At 45.1% G+C, this 20373-nt stretch overlaps 1 protein-coding gene across 6 annotated transcripts in view; it reads right to left on the minus strand.

The window, feature by feature from the left end:
• Positions 1-326: 326 nt before the first annotated feature.
• The window catches only part of HIVEP1 (HIVEP zinc finger 1), a 130263-nt gene continuing 110216 nt past the window's right edge, over positions 327-20373 (minus strand). For all 6 annotated transcript variants that reach the window (XM_061147632.1, XM_061147627.1, XM_061147628.1 and 3 more), the window contains 2 exons: positions 4191-4684; positions 327-2002 (listed from right to left, as the gene is read on the minus strand). In XM_061147632.1, coding sequence (XP_061003615.1) covers positions 899-2002; positions 4191-4684 — 1598 coding nt within the window. In that variant the 3' untranslated portion in view covers positions 327-898. The remainder of the gene's footprint in view (positions 2003-4190; positions 4685-20373) is intronic.

The raw sequence follows: 20373 nt of genomic DNA on the forward strand, positions 1-20373 counted from the left end.
TACGTTTCTCAGAAGCTGTCATACCCACCTTTACGAACGTTGCCCGTTTCTGTCCTTATGCTAAGCACACTTAACATGTAGTGTTCTTAAGTACTGAATCTTCTCTAAATAGCTACAAAATTATTCCTCATTAAGTTGGAAAGATTGGTCTCTTGGCTATTTCCCTCGGCAGTATATAAAGCCCTGATTTCTCAAAAATACAGGGGGTGGGGGTGAGTGTGGAAGGAATGTTAACTTCAGGCTCTTTTCCGAATGTAGTTTGCTGGTCACTACATGACATAAAGAAATCACAACTAAAGCAATGGTAAAGTCAGTAAACAATTTTACTGAAACATTTCATAACACAGAAAATCTGTCTGAAGTGTAAAGTTACTGTCTTACACAAGGAGGACAGACCCATTTTCAAAGACTAATATGAATACAATAAATATGGAGTTTACATACTAATTTATACACAGAAACTCTGCCCCACAGCCATAAAAATTTAATATTTAACAGTGCAACATATAATTTAATCATTGGATTTATTTGACAGGTTTTTCCTTGCTAAACACAAATAACTACCTGGCTTTCATGTACATATATAATATATACTTTATGTATATAGATATTCAACAATCTGTACAGTTTCTAAACATAAAACTCCTAAAAGGCACAATTGTCTATACAACATGTACAAAAATGGCTGGAGCTGACACAAAACAACAATTATTGGTCAAAAGTTCATGATTGCACAAAGATTAGTCATGAGTTTATGTCAGAAAAATGTGCTTTAAGGAAAGGAGGGTTTTCAAAGAAACCTGTAAGTGTTTATATATATAAAAAAAAAAAAAAAAAAACCCCAAAAACAACAACTAAAAACCCCCAAACCAAACCAACCCCCCTGAATAAACAGCCCCTAAGTGGCGATCACGAGCCTGTCCTCATCCTCGTCGCTGCTCACGTCGCTGAACTGGGTGACCGGCCTCCGGGCCGGGGGCCGAGATCCCTCCGGGTCCAGGGGGAGCCGCGGCCGGCCTGGCGGGGGTGGGGGCGCCGAGGCTGGGTTGCAGGGCGCGCCAGGGGCGTCGTGCCGGAGCTTCGCTGGGGGCCCCGTCCCCGCGTCCCTAGGACTGCAGCTGTCCCGCCTGGCCTGGTCTCTGGCCGGAGCAGACGGATCTAGACCCTTCTGTGCACTTTCCCGCTGGACTCCGGGTGAGCCCTGCGGGGATGGGGTCCCGCCGCCAGGATGCGCCCCGGCAGAAGGCTGCGGGAGTGGCGCCTCTCGAGGAGACCTGTTTGGGGGAGCGGGCATGTCGGGGGCGCCCTGGGCGTCCACGGGGACCTGGCTCACGGAGGGGATGAGCGTAGGCAGGGCGATGTTCAGGATCTGGAGGCCCGGGATGGGCGTGGGGGGCGCGGGGCTGCTCTGGGAGACGGGGTTGGCGGCCACCACCTGCAGCCCCACGGCGTTGAGGGCCAGGCCTGGCGGGCGGACCTGCGGGCCGAGGTTGGCGCTGGCCAGACCCACGATGTTGACGGTCTCCATGCTCAGGGCTGGCAGGGGCTGCAGCGTCGGCACGCGGATCTGGCCGATGGGGATACAGGGCACCACGCTGCTCAGCTCGGCCACGCCCGCGGGGCTGGCGGCGCCTGGCACATCCGCGCTCAAGTCCCGGGGGGTGCCCAGCGGTCTGTGGATGACGTTGACAGCCGGGATGGTGAGCTGCACTGGCCCGGCCTGGATGGGGACGAAGGTGGAGTAGGTGAGGCCGGCCGGGACCACCTGGATCCCCCCGACCGGAACCATGTTATAGGGTGTCCTCGACTGCTGCTGGGAATGCAGAGGCAGGTGGCTGAACAGGTGCGTCTGCGGAGAAGGCAGGCCCGCGGGCGGAGGCAGGGCGGCTTGCGGCTTCTGCTCTTGGGGGCCGGGCCGAGGCGAGGTGGACTGAGGAGCCCCTCCCGGCTGAGGGCTGCGCTCAGACGCCGGGGGAGGAGGAAGGCTCAGGCAGGGGGGGCCCTGAAAGACAAGACGAATCATCTCTTGATGGCTCAGCTTCCTTATTGGTCACCGAGCAAAAGTTTTAGCTCTTGTAAAAAGTTTTAGCTCTTCTGTCCTGAGGTAAAAGTGTGTACAACAACGATTTCATACAAAGAAGCTTGCTAAATGTTGGTATGTTGATTTAAAAAGCAAAATTCCTATTACACCCTTAAGCTCTTTATTTTCTAGAATAAATAACCGCCACAGATTCTGTATAGTACTTAATTTCAAACAGATTTCCTGGATATCATCTCATTTATACCAACATTAACCCTGAGAGGCGGCCATAATTATCTTCTTCTTCCACTGCTGTTATTATTGATGGCACCTCCAGCTCCACCCTAGTTTAGAGATTAGGAATTACTGAGAAATTCTGCGATCTTAGTTGGCCATGAGTATCGACTCAGGTGGGGGGAAAATTAACTGGAGGACTACTCATTTATGAAATAAAGAGCTTCCATTAATGAAGAGGTCTGCAGTTTTCATTTGTTCCTTCATTTATTCTAAGTGTATGAAATGTCTACTGAAAACCGGATCTCCAGACACCAGCAGGTGTGTGAGAGATTTAGGGACAGAAGCTTAGAGCACAGGTGACTAATAGGAAAGGTACGAAATGTCAGTAGAAGGGGTAAGTCCTGCCAATCTTCTCACCCAGGATTATCATCTAAATATTCACTTTTTCTTGATATAGCCATATTATAGAACTCCATTAATGTTTATGTTAATTTAAATATTAATGCTACTTAAATATGAATGTAATTTAATTAAATAATATTAACGCAGGATAAGCTCTAGTAATTCAAGCTTTCATAGTCTTCCAAGTTTTCTCTAGTGTTACCCAGCAAACCAAAATCTGCCACATTTAGAAATAAATCCTATGGTGATCCTCAGCTTATCCCAGAGGTAAGAGAACTGTCCATGAGAGAAAACAGATTTCTCAGGAGCCTGCCAGGGTATGTAAAAGCAGGAAGTCATTCACTGCTCACATGGAGGGTGACTTTCCTGAGGCCTGAGTCTGGTTCTGAGCTAGTTCTTGGACAGGAAGCTTTCCTAAGCGGTGACAGCAATTTAATGATTCAAGCAAAGTGAACTTCTTAACACTTTTTTTTTTCTTTTGGGTGGGGATGGGGGGGGGGGTGTCAAACTGGTAGCTGCCTTGTCAATAGGGATGACATATAAACTGTTTGGATAATTAGTGCAAATCCATCATATCAAAGCCAGTGGAAGATCATCTCAGAGGAAGCCATGGAAAATGGAGGTCCAGAGACTCATATATATTCTCCATTGGCACACAAATATTTTTTATTCCAAGATATTCATAAAAAAACCAGATAGTAGTAAATGAGCATACTGCAAAGATCTACTTGGTTCTTTTATAGATTTGTAATACAATAGATGAACTTTCACTAAGATACATAACAGGAATCCAAAGGGCATAAATGTTCTTTAGCCTTAAATCAAACAAAAGGAAATAAGGTTTAAAAAAAAACAAAAACTGATGTAGCTACAAATGAGCAATTTCAGTACATTAACTCCTGAAGTCAAAAGGAAAACCGCTTCTTCCAATCTATGAACACGGTATATTGGAAGCAACCTAGATGCCCATCAGCAGACGAATGGATAAGGAAGCTGTGGTGCATATACACCATGGAATATTACTCAGCCATTAAAAAGAATTCATTTGAATCAGTTCTAATGAGATGGATGAAACTGGAGCCCATTATACAGAGTGAAGTAAGCCAGAAGGATAAAGACCAATACAGTATACTAACGCATATATATGGAGTTTAGAAAGATGGTAATGATAACCCTATATGCAAAACAGAAAAGGAGACACAGATGTACAGAATGGACGTTTGGACTCTGTGGGAGAAGGCAAGGGTGGGATGTTTAGAGACAACAGCATCGAAACATGTATATTATCAAGGGTGAGGCAGATCACCAGCCAGGTTGGATGCATGAGACAAGTGCTTGGGGCTGGTGCACTGGGAAGACACAGAGGGATGAGATGGGGAGGTAGGTGGGAGGGGAGATCAGGATGGGGAACACACGTAAATCCATGGCTGATTCATGTCAATGTATGGCAAAAACCACTACAATATTGTAATTAGCCTCCAACTAATAAAAATAAACGGGAAAAAAAGGAAAACTGCTACGGATCCACTACCTGCGATAAAGCCACAGCCTTTCCCGCTGCAGAGCCGCTCAGCATCTCCTCGGGGTCGGGGTAGTCCACAGACATCTGGTGACACGGGGACCTGGGCGCCCCCTCGGGTGGGCGGGCGGCCACCTCCACGTCGCCCGCTGCCCGCGGCCCAGCGCTCCCTGGGGACCCCGGGCTCCCGCCGCGGTCCGACTGCAGCGCGCTCAGCACCGTCATCTTGGTGGGCAGCGCCCTCGGCAGCACGTCCATCGGGTCCGCGGGCCCCCCGGGAAAGCCCTCGGGGGCGCTGGCGTCCTCGTCCGCGCCCGCGGGGTCCCGAGGGCCGCCCCTGGCCGGCAGGTGCTGCGGGCTGGCGGCGGCCGAGGGCGCGGCCGACAGCACCGACTCGGCCTGGCTGTCCTCGTCCTCGTCCTCGTTCTCGTTCTCGTCGTCCTCGGCGCCGTCGGATTCCTCCGGGTCGTATCCAGACCGCTCGAAACTGAATCTCTGTTTCTCGTCTGAGAAAAAACAACCGAGAGGGGACGTTATAGATGCTTATGCAAGTTTAACGAACGGCATCATCTTCTTTTTTTTTTTTTTAATAAGCTTGGCAATACTGCGAGGAATATTCAAGGCCGGGGCGCTGCCCACACAGAGCCCCCAGTTTAGTTGGGGAGGATGACACGGGGAGGAAGGCAGTCAGGACAGCGGGGATCGGAGGGATGCGCCGGCAGAGGAGGGGAGTGGCCAGGAGGGCTTCCTGGAGGATGCGGAAGGTGGACAAACCTCGCCAGAGCAGACGGGCAGAGGGTGATACATAGTGCAGACCAGAAACCGAAGCCTCAAATTTGACACCTCCAAAGGAAGCCTGAACTATACAGAGAAAGTGAACGCAGAGTTTACTGCAACTCATTCTCTGAGCTCTTTTTCTCTACTTTGTACCTCCCTTTTGCTGAACAAATTAAAAGGAAACCAAAATACTGGTGGCATTTCGTATTTGCAAACAGAAAAATTTTCCATGACATTTGAATAGCAATTTAGGCATGTTTCTGCTGTTCTCTGAGTAGTAGTATTTTGTAATATTTCTTTTTCTGTGATGACTCAACCCAGTTCTCATAGGAAATTGAATATTAGTTAAAAGTCATTAATATCAGCCATATGATGTCCCGTGAGACTATGTTTAACAAGGAATAGTCAAGATAGTCCAGGAAATAGTTTTAAAATTCTCATAAGTGCATGTGAGACTGGATTTAAAACCTTGTCTATTCAAAACTTGCAAAATCAGAGGCGCTTTCCCTTAGAAAGAGTTTAAACAGTTAAACAGAAGAGCAGTGTAAAATCTCCACCCCACTCACTATCGCTGAGCTATACCACATTCAGCTTTCCTGCGATGCAGTCTGCATTTATGTGTACTTTTGCAAGAGAAAAAATGTGAACAGAGAAATAACTAACAGGTGTCTTTCCTGGGTTTCCCAAATGGTCTGCGTATTACTTTACTTTATTACTTTTCTGTATTACAAAGGTACGTTCTTAGAGAAAAATCTTGAAGTATCAACACTAACACATTTATGTATGATTATTTCTAGGAGATAGAACAGATTAGAACTTTTTAAAAAAATCTCAAGCACATGTCACTTTTGTGCTTAAAACATTCAAACACAAAACATACATGTAGGCTCCTAATATGTGATCTCATACCTTTTGCTTTATGGGTTCTACTATTTTGTTATAAAATAATACATACACCAAGCTATCGAATTCCACCAGGTGCCCGCGCTGGATGTGAGACAGGCGCAGTCTGGGTAGGTGCTCTGTCTCCTCGCTCTATGATACCTTGTCTGATGTTTGAAATTCTAAAATTAGACCATCATCCCTCATATGTTTTGAATTTGCCACCTGAATGCCAAATCAGATATATTTTTAGAGATTTTAATAAGAGAAAAAAATTCTTTCATAAGAGAAAGTAGAAAACAAAGCAGAAGAAACGGAACGACTGCCTAGAGGGAACAGGTGACCGGAGAGGGAAGCCGCCGTCATCAGAGGCCAGTCCTGCCGCAAAGACCGACGATGGTGACACTTGCTCAAAAGCTATTACTGTTTTCTATCTTTCTCTTAAAAACAAACAAAAAGAACGGGCCTAACTTTAAATTTACAACTCTCCGCAAATCCACTGTAAGGCTGAAGTCCCATCAGACAGCCCAAGCGCCCAGGAGTGTCCGTGTAAGAGAGGGGAGCTGAGCTTGAGTCGTTCGGGGCAGACGCAGCAGGACACAGCCCAGAGGTCAGCCAAATGGTGGGCAGACTGCTCGGGGCCGAGTGTGGGCGGGAGGGGCTGGGTGTGGGCCCTCTGAGACTACATCTGCTTTCAGGCTGTAGATGATGATCACAGAAAAGCGGACTAAGCATCCGTGGTCATCGGGACCCAGGAGAGAGCAGCAGGATTTAGGAGGGGCAGGGAACCCCCCTGCACCCCCTGCCTTCTCTCCGTAGGGAACAAACACTCCGTCCTATGAAGAGGAGCGCTGCAGCATCGCTGCCGCCGGGACACTGGTGAGAATTTACTGCAGTGAGGAAACGGAGTGAGTAAGAGGAAAAACACAACTCTACTCCTTACCGAGGGGCAGGGCTGCCAGCTGAGTCCTCCACATCAGCTGAGCTGGGGTAGGAGCACAAGAGGGCCAGAGCCCAGGGACCTGAGGACAGGGTGCCCGCAGAAGGCTGGGGCAGGGCCAGAACAGAGTGCCACCCCATCCTCCTCACCCCCTAATGCCAGGCTAATGAGCCTCAAGTGAGAGCTAACAGCAAAATAGTGCAGGAAGAGCAGCAGGAGAACAGAATGTGCTCAGCACCCGCTCTGATGCACAGCGCAAAGGGAAGACCTAAAACGGGAGTGGAACAAGCCTTTCTCTTACAATCCAACCCGCACCCCAAACAAGAGATGCCTCTTCAGGAATCTGAAGCCTTTCGCCCTCTGATGGTAGTCTTAACAGCAACAGAGCTCTCCAACCCAGTCCAGCTCCTGACTGGAAATAGCAAGGCTTTAACTCTCACATGAAAGGACTTGCCACGCATAAACGCTATTTACATTGGTCTCTACTGTCTCATGTAAGATGTCTAGCTCTCAACAAAAATTACAAGGCATACCAAAAGGCAAGGAAAAAATACTCAGAACAGGGAAAGCAATCAGAACCAGTCAGATATGATACAGATGTTAGAGCTTTCAGATAACTTAAAATAATTGATCAATATAGTATGTTAAAAGCTCTGATGAGAATGGTGAGCAACATATAATACCAAGTGGGAATTTCAGCTGTGAGAAGGAACTATGAAAAAAAAAAAAATGAAATGCTACCAATGAAACACACAGTAATAATCATAGGTAAACAAAACAGAATTCTATGCCCATTGAAAGTAATTTTCAAAGATGAAAACAAAATACAAACTTTCTTAAAAAACAAAAACTCACAAATTACACTAAAAGCACAATTAATTTAAAAATATTGATAAACTAGGTTTCATTAACATTAAGAAAACTGCTCTTAGATAGACACTGTAAAAGAGAATAAGATAAGCCACAAACTGGAAGAAAACATCTGAAAATCACATTTCTGACAAAGGGATTATATGCAGAACATATGAAAAACTACCCAAATTCAACAATAAGAAAGCAAACAACCCACTTTAAAAAATGGGCAAAATCTTTGAAGACACTTCATCAAAGACAACTGAAAAGCAAACAGCACATAGAGGAATGCTCAACATCATCAATCATTAGGGAAATGCAAATTAAAACCACAATGAAACACCACTATACACCTATTAGAATAAATGATCTAGACACTTTGAAAAACCGTTTGATAGTTTCTGCCAAAGCTAAATATACACCAAGCTAATGACCCAGCAATTCTACTTCTACTATCAAATCCTGCAGAAATGGAAACTTCATTCACATAGAAACCTGTATATGAATGTTTATAGCAACTTTATTTATATAGACTGCCAAATACTGGAAGAAACTCAGGTATCATTCAAGTAGTCACTGGATAAAAAGCTATGGCACATTAAGATGATAGAATACTACTCAGCAATAGAAAGGAATTGATTCCCACAGAAACATGGATAAATGTCATGTGGATTATGCTAAGTGAAAGAAGCCAGACCCCAAAAGCTACTTATTCTGATTCCTTTCATATGAGGCTCTGGAAAACAGAGAAATATAGGGAGGAAAAGAGATCAGTAGTTGCTAGGGCTCTTGGAGGAGGGGCGGGGAGGAGCAGTTATCTATACGTAAGTGGCACAGGGGACTTTTAGGGTGATAGGACGATTGTACATTGTACACCACTGTACACCATTCCATAATGGCGGGATTGGATATACAATCCTAAAGGAGATCAACCCTGGACACTCACTGGAAGGACTGATGCTGAAGACGAAGCTCCAATACTCTGGCCACATGGTGCAAAGAGCTGACTCACTTGGAAAAGACCCTGATGCTGGGAAAGACTGAAGGTAGGAGGAGAAGGGGGCCACCGAGCATGAGATGGCTGGATGGCATCACCGAGTCGATGGACGTGGGTTTGCGCAAGCTCTGGGAGACAGTGAAGGACAGGCAAGCCTGGTGTGCTGCAGTCCGCGGGTCGAAAAGAGTCGGACATGCTTAGCACCTGAACAACATAAACAATTCTACACCTTTGTCAATAACCACAGAACTGTACACCATATAGTGAATTGTATGGTATGCAAATAAAAGCATAATTAACAAGGTTGTGGGAAAAATTCAAGATGAAATGCAAGCTGAGACTGTTGACCTGAGCACAAATAAACCCCACAACCGTGACCCAGGCGACCTTGGCAGAAGAGGTTCTGACCAGATAATATGAAAGAGTGAAAGCGAAAGTCACTCAGTCATGTCCAATTCTTTGCGACCCCATGGACTGTAGCCTGCCAGGCTCCTCTGTCCACGGAATTCTTCAGGCCAGAATACTGGAGTGGGTTGCCATTCTCTTCCTCAGGGGATCTTCCCAACCCTGGGATCGAACCCAGGTCTCCCACATTGCAGGTAGATTCTTTACCGTCTGAGCTACCAGGGAAGCCCAAGAATGATGGAGTGGGCAGCCTATCCCTCCTCTGGTGGATCTCCCCGACTCAGGAATCAAAGTGAGATCTCCTGTATTACAGGTGGATTCTTATCCGGCTGAGCTACGAGGGAGCTAATATGGCTAAAGACAACAGAGCTGCACAGACACTGCGCCGTGATTATAAATCTGTTTTCACAGGTGGGTCAGCATCTCTGGAACTGGTTTATCGGTATACTAGAGTGGAACAGGTAGGTGAACATACTGTAGATGAGAACCAGGTTTCTCACTGTAGGAGAAAGAAAAAAAGGAAATGGAACAGGCTAAATAGAATAAACTCTGTGGGGCTGGACGGGAACTAGAATTATCAGTGTGGATTCATGTTCTCGTGTGTGTGTGTGTGTGTGTGTGTGTACACAGAAATAAATACAGATGTGTGTGAATGATTTAGTATACATACAGATATTTCCCAGCTCCATCCAAAAAGAGGGATTAGAAGCAGTGACAGGTTAGCAGCCAGTAATGCATCACCTAGTGGCTAGACCTTGGTTCCTAAATACCATTCTCCCATAAAAAGAACCAGGGGTCCCTGGAGAAATGGTCAACTCCAGGGCTGGACCATCTTGAGGTGTCAAAGAGTAAAGAATTGCTTAAGGAAAAATAAAAAAAAAAGCAGCAGCATATTGAAAGGGCACAGGAACAGAACTCAAAGAGCTCTCAATGGCCACTAAGGACTTGAGCTACACAATAAATAACAGTACTGGGCTTGTCACCCAAAGAATTAAGTGGACAGCCTTAAGTCCATATGGAAGTCAATAATGACGAACAAATGGAGAAATGGTAACTTTTCTGTGCAGAAAAACTCTGATGAATAAATTAGAACACCACAGTAATACCACAGGTAAGGTCCATCAATGCATAAACAGAATATCTACCTAGTTTTAAAGTATCTACACACATATTAAATACGTATAAAGGGAACAAGAGTTTAGTTTACAGTAGCAAGTCCTGGCAGACATCACCTTGGCCAAGGAATGGAGGCCCACGTGACCCATGAAACATAGTGACATAAGGTACCTGATATGATGCCCCAAGAAAGTCACGGTCACCCTATGGTGCCTCCCCAAGAATGCATAACCTCAATCCAGCCACGAGCATGTATCAGCAAACCTCAAGTTGAGAAAATTCTATGAAATAACTGACGACTCTTTATCAATGTCGAGGTCACGAGAGACAGGGAAGGCTGGGGGGCCAGGACAGCTGGATGCCATGTGGGCTCCTGAAGGACAGCCTGGGGCGGGAAAGGCCATCAGAGGGAAAACCGGCAAGTCCTGCTCCCCAGCCGGCAGTCCTGAGCTGGGACTGGGTTCTCAGTATTGACGAGTGTCGTATGGTCACGTAAGATGCTCAGATAGGGGAGGCCGGGTAAAGAGTATACGCTTTACTAGCTTTTCAACTTTTCTATGAGACCAAAATAATCTTAAAAAAAAAAGACATCAACCTATTTGCCAATGCTCCAGAATCTTCATTTTACTCTACGGACACCAAGATTCTGTCTCATTCAGGAAAGCCTACACAACCCCCATCTCCCTGTTGTCCTTATTATGCTCATTCAGATGTCTCTTTCTGACAAGGAATTTTTTTCTCTCCTCCTATTGTTTCATAGGAAACTGTTAACTGAGATAAATTCCAACATGTCTCTTGTTTAATTTAAAAGCTCAGGAAATGTCTCCAAAATACACCCTAATGCCCCTGTCCGCCCCATACACACACACACTACTCTTAAACCTTGCACCCACTCACAGTTCTCGTTCAGCTGTGCGCATGACGCCCCAAGAGCCCCACTCTGGTTCTAGCCGATGAGACTCCGGGAGGACCCGGGCTGACTCTACACACAGAGCACTGCTATCTGATTGCAGATAAACAAAAACTAATTAAGGACCTGGTTTTTTTTTTTTTTTCTTTCTCAGACAATGATTTAAAAAAGTTTAAAAAGCAATGAATTATTTTACAAGGTGGAGTCCACAGCTCAGAAGTGTCAGAACCAAGATTCAAACCCAGGTCGGTCCGGCTCCTGAGTCTGTGCTAAACACCCCACGTTCCAATGTCATATTATAAAAACCCGATCACAGAATGATCTGAAAGAAGGTCATCAATGAATTATAGTCAATAACCTCACTTCTAAATATACATGAGGGAGTTGAATGTTTACAGGTATAGACATTAAAAGCTTCAAGTAATTATTTTATTACGAAGAGTAAAACGTGTGAAATACAAGCCCGAAGGAGAAAGTAAACTGATAACCTTTGAAATATCACAACAAATACATTGTATTTTACAGTGAGTATGGAAGTTTAAGAATTAGTTATACTATAAATCTTTAAAATTTGTAATTGTACACATAGATAATAAATCTCAGTGTATGCAATTTACATGAAAGAGTATATAAAGAAAACCATATGCTTTTTTAAAAAAAGAAAAAAAAGAAAACCATATGCTTTTTAATGGGGAAGGAGGTAAAACTACTTAGCTCCATTTTAATCTGTCTTTGCTCCATGACACACTTCAGGATCAAGGTTCGCAGTATTAGGGGTGGGAAGATGCTGGTGTCTCTAGACCTGGCCTTCTCCCTGGACACAGCCACGTGCCTGCAACTCACAGAGAACCTCAGAAGAGCTGGGATTCCTTCCTGTGGTTTTCTGTCCCAAGATAAGGACTGAACAGTGTTTATCTCCCTGTGTGCACTGGGTCATGACGCTGCTGAAGGGGGAAGACCACTGTCAAAGTTTGGAAATTTGAAAATGAGTTTCGGGTTATTCCATACTTGTTAAACAGGGTGGATATTCCAGAGTGGCAGAAAGAAGATACAACGGATGCCTTAAAGAAGTCTGAGACAAAGGCATCCTTTTAAATAGCCAGAGTGCCAAAACAAAGCCCAGACCTCTGCCCTCTGCCCTCTGCAACTGTGCTAAAAAAAAAAAAAAAAAAAAATGCTCTTTCTTATTACTGCGTTGTCTCCTTAACCCCCAGAGAAGACTATTACTATCAACTCCGAAGCTGTGCGGATAGAAGACCTGGAAAGGAAAAGTGACCTGCCCACGACCACAGGTCAGCAGGGCCAAGGACACAGACGTGCTACCTACCCCGGAAGCTCCCATGTTTGAGTTTGTGACACTGTTCATCTTGCTATGGGCTTGTTGCTGACCTCAGCAACGACGATGGCACACGACTTAGTACATACCAGGGGCTGCCAAGCCCCACGTGGCTCCCCCTGTTCTTTCACGTACAGTTTATGGGAGCACAGCCAGGCCCATTGTTGACAGACTGTCTCTGGCAACTTTTGGGCCATACTCACTGAGTTTAGTCGTCATGCCAGAGACTGTGTGGCCCACAAAGCCTAAAATATTTATCATCAGGTCTTTTACAGAAGCAGCTTGCCAATATTTTACTGGACTGTGATGTTTAAACCTGACAGCCAGCTGTGGCAGACCTGACACCAAACTCATCTTACACAAGGAAGTCAAGCGACTTAAACACCGAGGGAAGCCAGAATTCAGAACCAGGGTTTTTCTCCTTTTTGACTTAAGGGCCACATCATTATTCTAATAAGATACACACTGACAACTCTTCCTTACTTGGTACATACAATGTAGTAGTAATGTTAGTTCCTCAGTCAGGTCTGACTCTTTGCGACCCCATGGACTGTGGCCTGCCAGGCTCCTCTGTCCATGGAATTCTGCAGGCAAGAAAACTGGAGTGGGTAGCCATTCCCTTCCCCAGGGGATCTTCCAGACCCCAGGGTTCAAACCCGGGTCTCCTGTATTGCAGGCAGACTTTTTATCATCTGAACTACAGGGAATGTAGACTGTTATTCCAGTGGGGTAAGAGCTGTAGGCCACCCCTCTGCAACTCCCAGGGACCCAAGAAGAGAAGTAAGGAACCCATACTTACATAATAAATTCATAGATAAATGGCTTCTAAAAGTTCTATTTAATTTCCCTCCTCTTGGACACACTCTCATTATAAAGAAACATTTCCAGTACTCACTACCATTCTACATAATTGTAATGTGAATTGTTTTCTGTAAATTTAAATTTACGAGGGAAAAAGAAGGTAAGCAGTGCAGCCATAGTGTTTTTCAAAGTTAACTCATCAAACCACTTCCCTGAAGATGGATGTATTTCCAAACCCCATTTCATTCAGTTAGATGCGCTGCAGGCTTGCCCGCTCATCGCTGCCCAACAGCGACCCCTGCTGGCCGAGGCAGGGGCCGCCCTCAGGCTGGCTCCCCGGGAGGTCAGCGGCACTTCTCCATCAATGCTCTGTTGCTGCAATTTCTCCCTCTCTCGCTCTTTTTTTCCCCTCATATTTTCTCTGAAATCCAAACAAGGGCAACTTGGGGGGAAAGTTTTCTAAAGCATGCGACTACTGCAATAATGGGGTTTTGTTAAAAAATAATGGGTTTTTGTTATGTTTTCATCCTAACTATATAATGGGCCAGAGTTCAATGTTTGCTAACTTTAGGAAGTAAACCAAAAGGCAGTCCTATCTGTGTTGCTCATTACTGACATGAACACTTCTTTATTTTAACTATAGACTCTAAGTCCTATCACGGTTTCATATTGTGTGTGGCAATTTTTCTTAAAAAGAGTAAAAATATCTTCTGCAAACATCCCAGTGACAAAAACACATCCTATAGGGTCAATTTCATTTTGAAAGAACTTCATTTAGTTCCTCACTAAATTAATTTTAAGGGTTAATGTGATACAGGTTTTAAGTCCTGTGATCTAACCGCATCTTCTTATGCACACCATCCTAAGAACTTCATCACCAACAAGAATAGTGTTTCCAGTTACACTTTGCCACTCTGAATGGTTCTCCCAGTCTGGCAGTGAAGGGCACATATTAACATTCCTAGCATTGAAGCCCAGCAGTCTGTTGACGAAAACATTCTTTGGATCAGGGCATAAAAAGCAAATAGCCAACGGCGCGATTTTTTGACACAAAAGGTGAATACAAAAGAAGTATTTACTAAGATCCCAAGAACACAGGAACAAAATTCCTGAGACTACATAATTTTGCATGGCAAGATTACAGGGAGGTGTGCAGCTGGTGGGGGGTGGGGGGAGTGAGACTTTTCATAAGCACCTACTATAATTACAGCTTGAGGTGCCAATTTTAAACTAAATGGAGACTTAAGATGGCAGATGTCCAAATTTTAATGGCTCCCTTAGATAAGATTATAGTCCCCTCTGCTTAATTCAGAATAAATGCTTCCCAACATCTCTAAATTCACTCCATTTGAAAAGTGAGAACAAGCATTCATCTGCTGAAGGATAAAATGGGCAGCCATACAGCCCATGTTGCTAAGGGGAGTAGAGTCAACAGCTCAGGGGTATTTGGTCCTTCATCACAGCACCTCCACGGTGACCTTTAGTAAGTGTTCCATCAACCAGGACACATGCACATTATGCTGGTGCATGACATTCGGGGTAAAGAGTTGGTGGAGGAGAAAACAGGTTTAAGACACGCCAAAAAGAAGAAAAAAAGAAAAAGGTTGGAGATGATGCCAGGAGGAGAAATACTGTAGATAAGTAGAAATAAATCTAGAGTAAATCTCTGATGAAAATAAACAAGGCAAATATAAAGGAATAATTAAATATGAACATAGATTAAAAAGGTTTGGACTCTTCCCAGAAAACCAGAAGCTGACCAAGACTTTACCAAACGGTTATGATTTTTCAAATAAATATTATGGTGGGACACTCTGCAGCAACAATGGCCTTTAGAGAGCCTTTAATTTTGCTGAATAAGTGAAAGTTCAGAGATGATATTTCTTGATGATTATGTGTGCTACAGAAAAGATCAATTAAATGACCAAGCACCCCCTGCCCCTCACCCAATTTTTCCAATAAACCTAAAAGCACAATCCTTAGGTTTCTGGTTGCTATTCCACAAACTCTGGCATTTAGAATTAGGTTCTCCCAAATAACATCCTTGTGGGTTTTTCCCTTTAAAAAGTTTATGCCCATTTCCCAGATGTCTGAGATTAATCAAGGCTTAAATATCTGGAGCAAGTTCTCGCATCTCCTGTTAGCACTGGCTGTTAAAGGCTTACGTGACTTTCATCAAGTGTGCTGAATCTAACAGTCCTTCCTAAAGTGCTCTAGGACTCCACTTCTGACAGCACTTCCCTGCTGTCCATGTGAAATATGTAGGCAGCTATCAAAACTAGTTAAGAATTTTATTCAGCATCTAGAGAAGAGTTACGGAGAAGGCACTGGCACCGCACTCCAGTACTCTTGCCTGGAAAATCCCATGGACGGAGGAGCCTGGTAGGCTGCAGTCCATGGGGTTGCTAAGAGTCAGACACGACTGAGCGACTTCACTTTCACTTTTCACTTTCATGCACTGGAGAAGGAAATGGCAACCCACTCCAGTGTTCTTGCCTTGAGAATCCCAGGGACGGGGGAGCCTGGTGGGCTGCGTCTATGGGGTTGCACAGAGTCGGACACAACTGAAGCGACTTAGCAGCAGCAGTGGAGAAGAGTTAACATCACAAACCTTCGTACTGATCAAGATGATGTGTTAGGCACCAGTTGCTCCTGAACCCGGCTACTTGTCTTTAATCACTGTGCTATCTGGTGGCATCTGTAATCTAGCTGCATAATTGAGAGATTTCCACTTGTTTAGGAACACCTAGGTGACAAAGGCGATTCCACTGATAGTTTACTCAGTAATTTCAAACTTGTACTTTTCATCCAGTCGATCAGTAACATCCCTGGATAAATGCATCTCCGAGGGCCAAATGGAAGGCATCGGAAGAGCCCCTGGAATCACTACCTTTAGGGACACAGGTAAGAAACTGCTAACTGCTGGTCAAACCCTGGCATTTTCCTCAATGTTTATGTAGGCATGCAGCAGACGGAAATCCTAGTGTAGTTTCTAGAAGTGCACTGGGCTTAATACCAGAGTCAGATTAAAAGGACGAGAAATGGTATCAGGACACCACAAAAGTGCTTAGTAAGACTGTTCATGGTTAAAGGGAAAGAGACAGCAAGCTAATATGTGGAAAGATCCTACATTACACAAGGCAATTTCATCACTTGTTTTCCGGAAAACAAGGCAGGCATCTGGTGATGGCGGTGGCGGCTGAAGTCTCAGAAGGAACGGCTGCCATGAGCCTGCTCCTGAGGGAGGGGGTGTTTCCTGGTGTGATGGGGGAGCTGGGACACTCCTGCCGAAGGCGAGGAGCAGGGGGGAAGAGAAGCCAGCAATTGAGACCACTCTGCCCTGAGCAGCTTCTGGACCTGAGCTTCCCACCAGCAGATATACATTTCAATTAGATTAAAACTGGGAGAGCTAAAAATGCTATTCTCCCTCCTATTTTAAGTCAGCCACCACTTCTACTACTAACATGTGGCTGATAATTTATATTTTTCCTTGGAAAATAAAATTGATCCTGAAATGAAACACTTCATAACATACACCACTCTTCCTTACAACATCCTTATGGAATAGATAAGGGCGAGGCTTTAGACACACGCGGAAACATGAAGGCAGGAACAAATCAAGTCCTGGGCTTTCAGACTGTCTGTCTGCAGGGAAATCCACCTCATGGTGCTGCTGAGTCAGAGCAGAAATGAACCCCAAGAGAAATAAAGCTCCCTGATTTAATCAATGAACAGCAAGACTTCTGAGTGAGTCATGATACATTCATACATACACAATTGGATGCATGAGGGCAAAGTCTTACTAGACTATCCACCCAAACCTGTAAACTCCACCTGGTGGAGAAGGAGGGATGCTGACACCTTCAGGTACTCCGTGTATAAAAACACCCTTCCAGAAAAAGATTTTTGCTCTATGGTATTATTACTGTGGTTGCCAAATGGGACTATCCACTTAAAGAAATCATGCTTCTTTCAGTCATTACTGTCTAAATTCCCACTACAAAATAAAACAGCAGGGGCAGAAAGAAAAACAAACAAAAGCTTGGCAATGAAAATTCCAAGGGGGCACGGATTAAAAACCCACTGTTTGTGCTTCCTTGTTTCAAGAATACTTGAGAAAATAATCCAGATTAAAAGTCAGATGTGTGTGTGTGTGTATGCATAGTTGCTCAGTTGTGTCTGACTCTTTATGATCCCCTGGACTGTAGCCCACTAGGCTCCTCTGTCCATGGGATTTTCCAGGCAAGAATACTGGATAATTTTCTCCTCCAGATCCTCCCAACCCAGGGACTGAACCCATGTCTCCTGCATTGGCAGGCAGATTCTTTACCTCTGAGCGACCTGGGAAGCAAAAGTCAGATAGAGTTGTTGTTCTGTCGCTCAGTCATATCAGACTCTTTCCAACCCCATGGACTGCAGCACACCAGGCCTCCCTGTCCTTCACCAATTCCCGGAGCTTGCTCAAACTCATATCCATCGAGTCGGCAATGCCATCCAACCATCTCATCCTCTGTCTTCCCCTTCTCCTCCCTCCTTCAATCTTTCTCAGCATTAGGGTCTTTTCTAATGAGTCAGCTCTTCACATCAGGTGGCCAAAGTACTGGAGCTTCAGTTTCAGCATCAGTCCTTCCAATGAACACTCAGGACTGATCACCTTTAGGATGGATTGGTTGGATCTCCTTGCAGTCCAAGGGACTCTCAAGAGTCTTCTCCAACACCACAGTTCAGAAGCATCAATTCTTCGACGCTCAACCTTCTTTATGGTCCAACTCTCACATCCATACATGACTACTGGAAAAACCATAGTTTTGATTACATGGACCTTTGTCAGCAAAGCAATGTCTCTGCTTTTTAATATGCTGTCTAGGTTGGTCATAGCTTTTCTTCCAAGGAGCAAGCGTCTTTTAATTTCATGGCTGCAGTCAGCATCTGCAGTGATTTTGGAGCCCCCCAAAATAAAGTCTGTCACTGTTTCCATTGTTTCCCGATCTATTTGCCATGAAGTGATAGGACTGGATGCCATGATCTTAGTTTTTTGAATGCTGGGTTTTAAGCCAGCTTTTTCATATATACGTGGGGTTAAAACGGCAGTGACTTTAAATTATTTTAGATGATTTTAAAAAAAAAAACACCCAAATCCCTCAGACTTTCTTAAAGGACCATGCTGAAACCCCCTGGACAGCAGGACCTGACCCCTGCAGCTTGCCCAGCACTCATCTCATCTGCCTCATTTACACTCTTAATGCCCTCCACCCCTCTCCCAACCTGCAGGGCTTTGCCTAACAACTCCCTGGGTCCAGAATCCTTTACCCCACCCCCTCTCATCAATACTTTTTCAAACAAAGCGACATATGGATAAATATATATTTTTCTATACTCCCTTCCTTCCCTTTCTCCTGGGATACCCTCAGTCATCCCTCTGTTCCCGCCTAGGTATCTCTGTCCTCCTCAGATCCCAGCCTTGGGGAGCGGACCCTGGTCAGACTGGGCTCACTCAACATTCCAGCATCACAGCCACGGGCGAGGAGCTCCTGAGGGCAGTGACTCTGCACATATTGGACAGCGGCTGCGGCGCTAAATCCATAGAAGGAATCCATCAGAAAGAGAATAAAGTCTTCCCTGGAACCACTGAAAAATGCCACAGATACTTATCAGTCTGGGCAGATCACTACCGAGGATGAAGAAATGGGATGGTCAGGGTAATTTAAAATATCTGCTAGTCTTCTAATAACCCATAAATAACCAAGTAACAAACGAATGGCCATCACCTCTTTGATAATACCTATGTCAAATACCTATAATACCGTGGCCAGATCATGTAAACACTATTCATAAGTAAAGGCGTTAAATATTGTATTATGGCTACCATTTCATTACAGTGAAGGAATTTAAAGGAAGATGAACCTATATTCGAAAAACAACAATATTGAGTTATTTCCTGACAGACAGAAAAAGGTATTTAGCATCTATGACTAGCTAGTAACAGTCCCAGCAAGTCATAGGGTGGTGAGCACAAGGAGTTGCTTGTCCTTATGTTCTATTTTCTAGTTGAAAGGAACAGATAATACACACATACCTGGTGGTGGTAAGTGCCCATACAGAAAAATAAGCAGGTCGGGGGTGTGAGGAATGCTGGCGGTGAGAGGGGCAGGGGTTTTCTTTCTTCTCGGGCGGTTCAGGAAGGCCTCCCTGATGAGGTGACATCTGAGCAGAGCCCTGAGAGATGATGGCATGCCTTCCAGCACCCAGTTAGGAAGGGGGGGTGCAGAGAGCTCGCCGGGGGCACAGACCACAGCTCAGAACAAGCCAGGAGGCTGATGGAGGGTTTTAGGCAAAGTAACGACATAGTTTTAAAAAGCCACTTTGGCTGCTATGTCGAAAGCAGCCTGTGAAGAGACAGAGGTTGAACTCCGGAGACCATCAGGGGCTACTGCAAGCAACTCAGAAGACAGGATGGTGGCTTTGACCAGGGCTGGTGCCGCAGGTGGCCCAAAGCACTTAGAAGACAGGATGGTGGCTTTGACCAGGGCTGGGTGCCGCAGCTGGCCCGAAGCACTTGGTTTCTGAATGCATTTTGAAGGAGGAGCCGATGGTTTTACTGATGGATTGGAGGCAAAGGACATCAGACAAGACTTCAAGATTTCAGTGCAACAGCTGAAAGGATCGGGGGGAAAAATCACATGTGTCTTAAGAGGAAAGGGGTCAACCAGGTGTTTGGGGCACATCAGATTCTAGACGTCCATTAGAACATCCAAGAGGAGATGGTGACTACGCAGATGGACGTGCAGGTCTGGAGTACATAGAGAATCATCAGCATACCGATGGTATTTAAAGTCAGAAGACTGGATGAGATATCCGAGAAGGGGCACAGACAGAAAAGAAGAGAGCTTAGACATCATGGCCCTGGGCACCACGTACAGAGACTGGGGAGATGAGGAATGAGCAAAGGAGAGTGAAAAAGAATACCTACTATGTTCTAGGCTGGTGTTAGACTAGAAAACAAGTCTACCCTGCAGACATGCAGCATCACGCTGCGGGCTTCTGGGCTTCCCTCTCTAAAAACATAGACATCTGAAGAATTGCTCAGCAAGACCCCACCTCTCACTGTCATCACTTTAACAGCATGAAACTATGTCCCAAAGAACTGTAAGATCCAACCTTAGGATAGTAATCAAGAAA

This window comes from Dama dama, chromosome 7, assembly GCF_033118175.1.
Source record: "Dama dama isolate Ldn47 chromosome 7, ASM3311817v1, whole genome shotgun sequence".
Classification (NCBI taxonomy): Eukaryota; Metazoa; Chordata; class Mammalia; order Artiodactyla; family Cervidae; genus Dama; species Dama dama.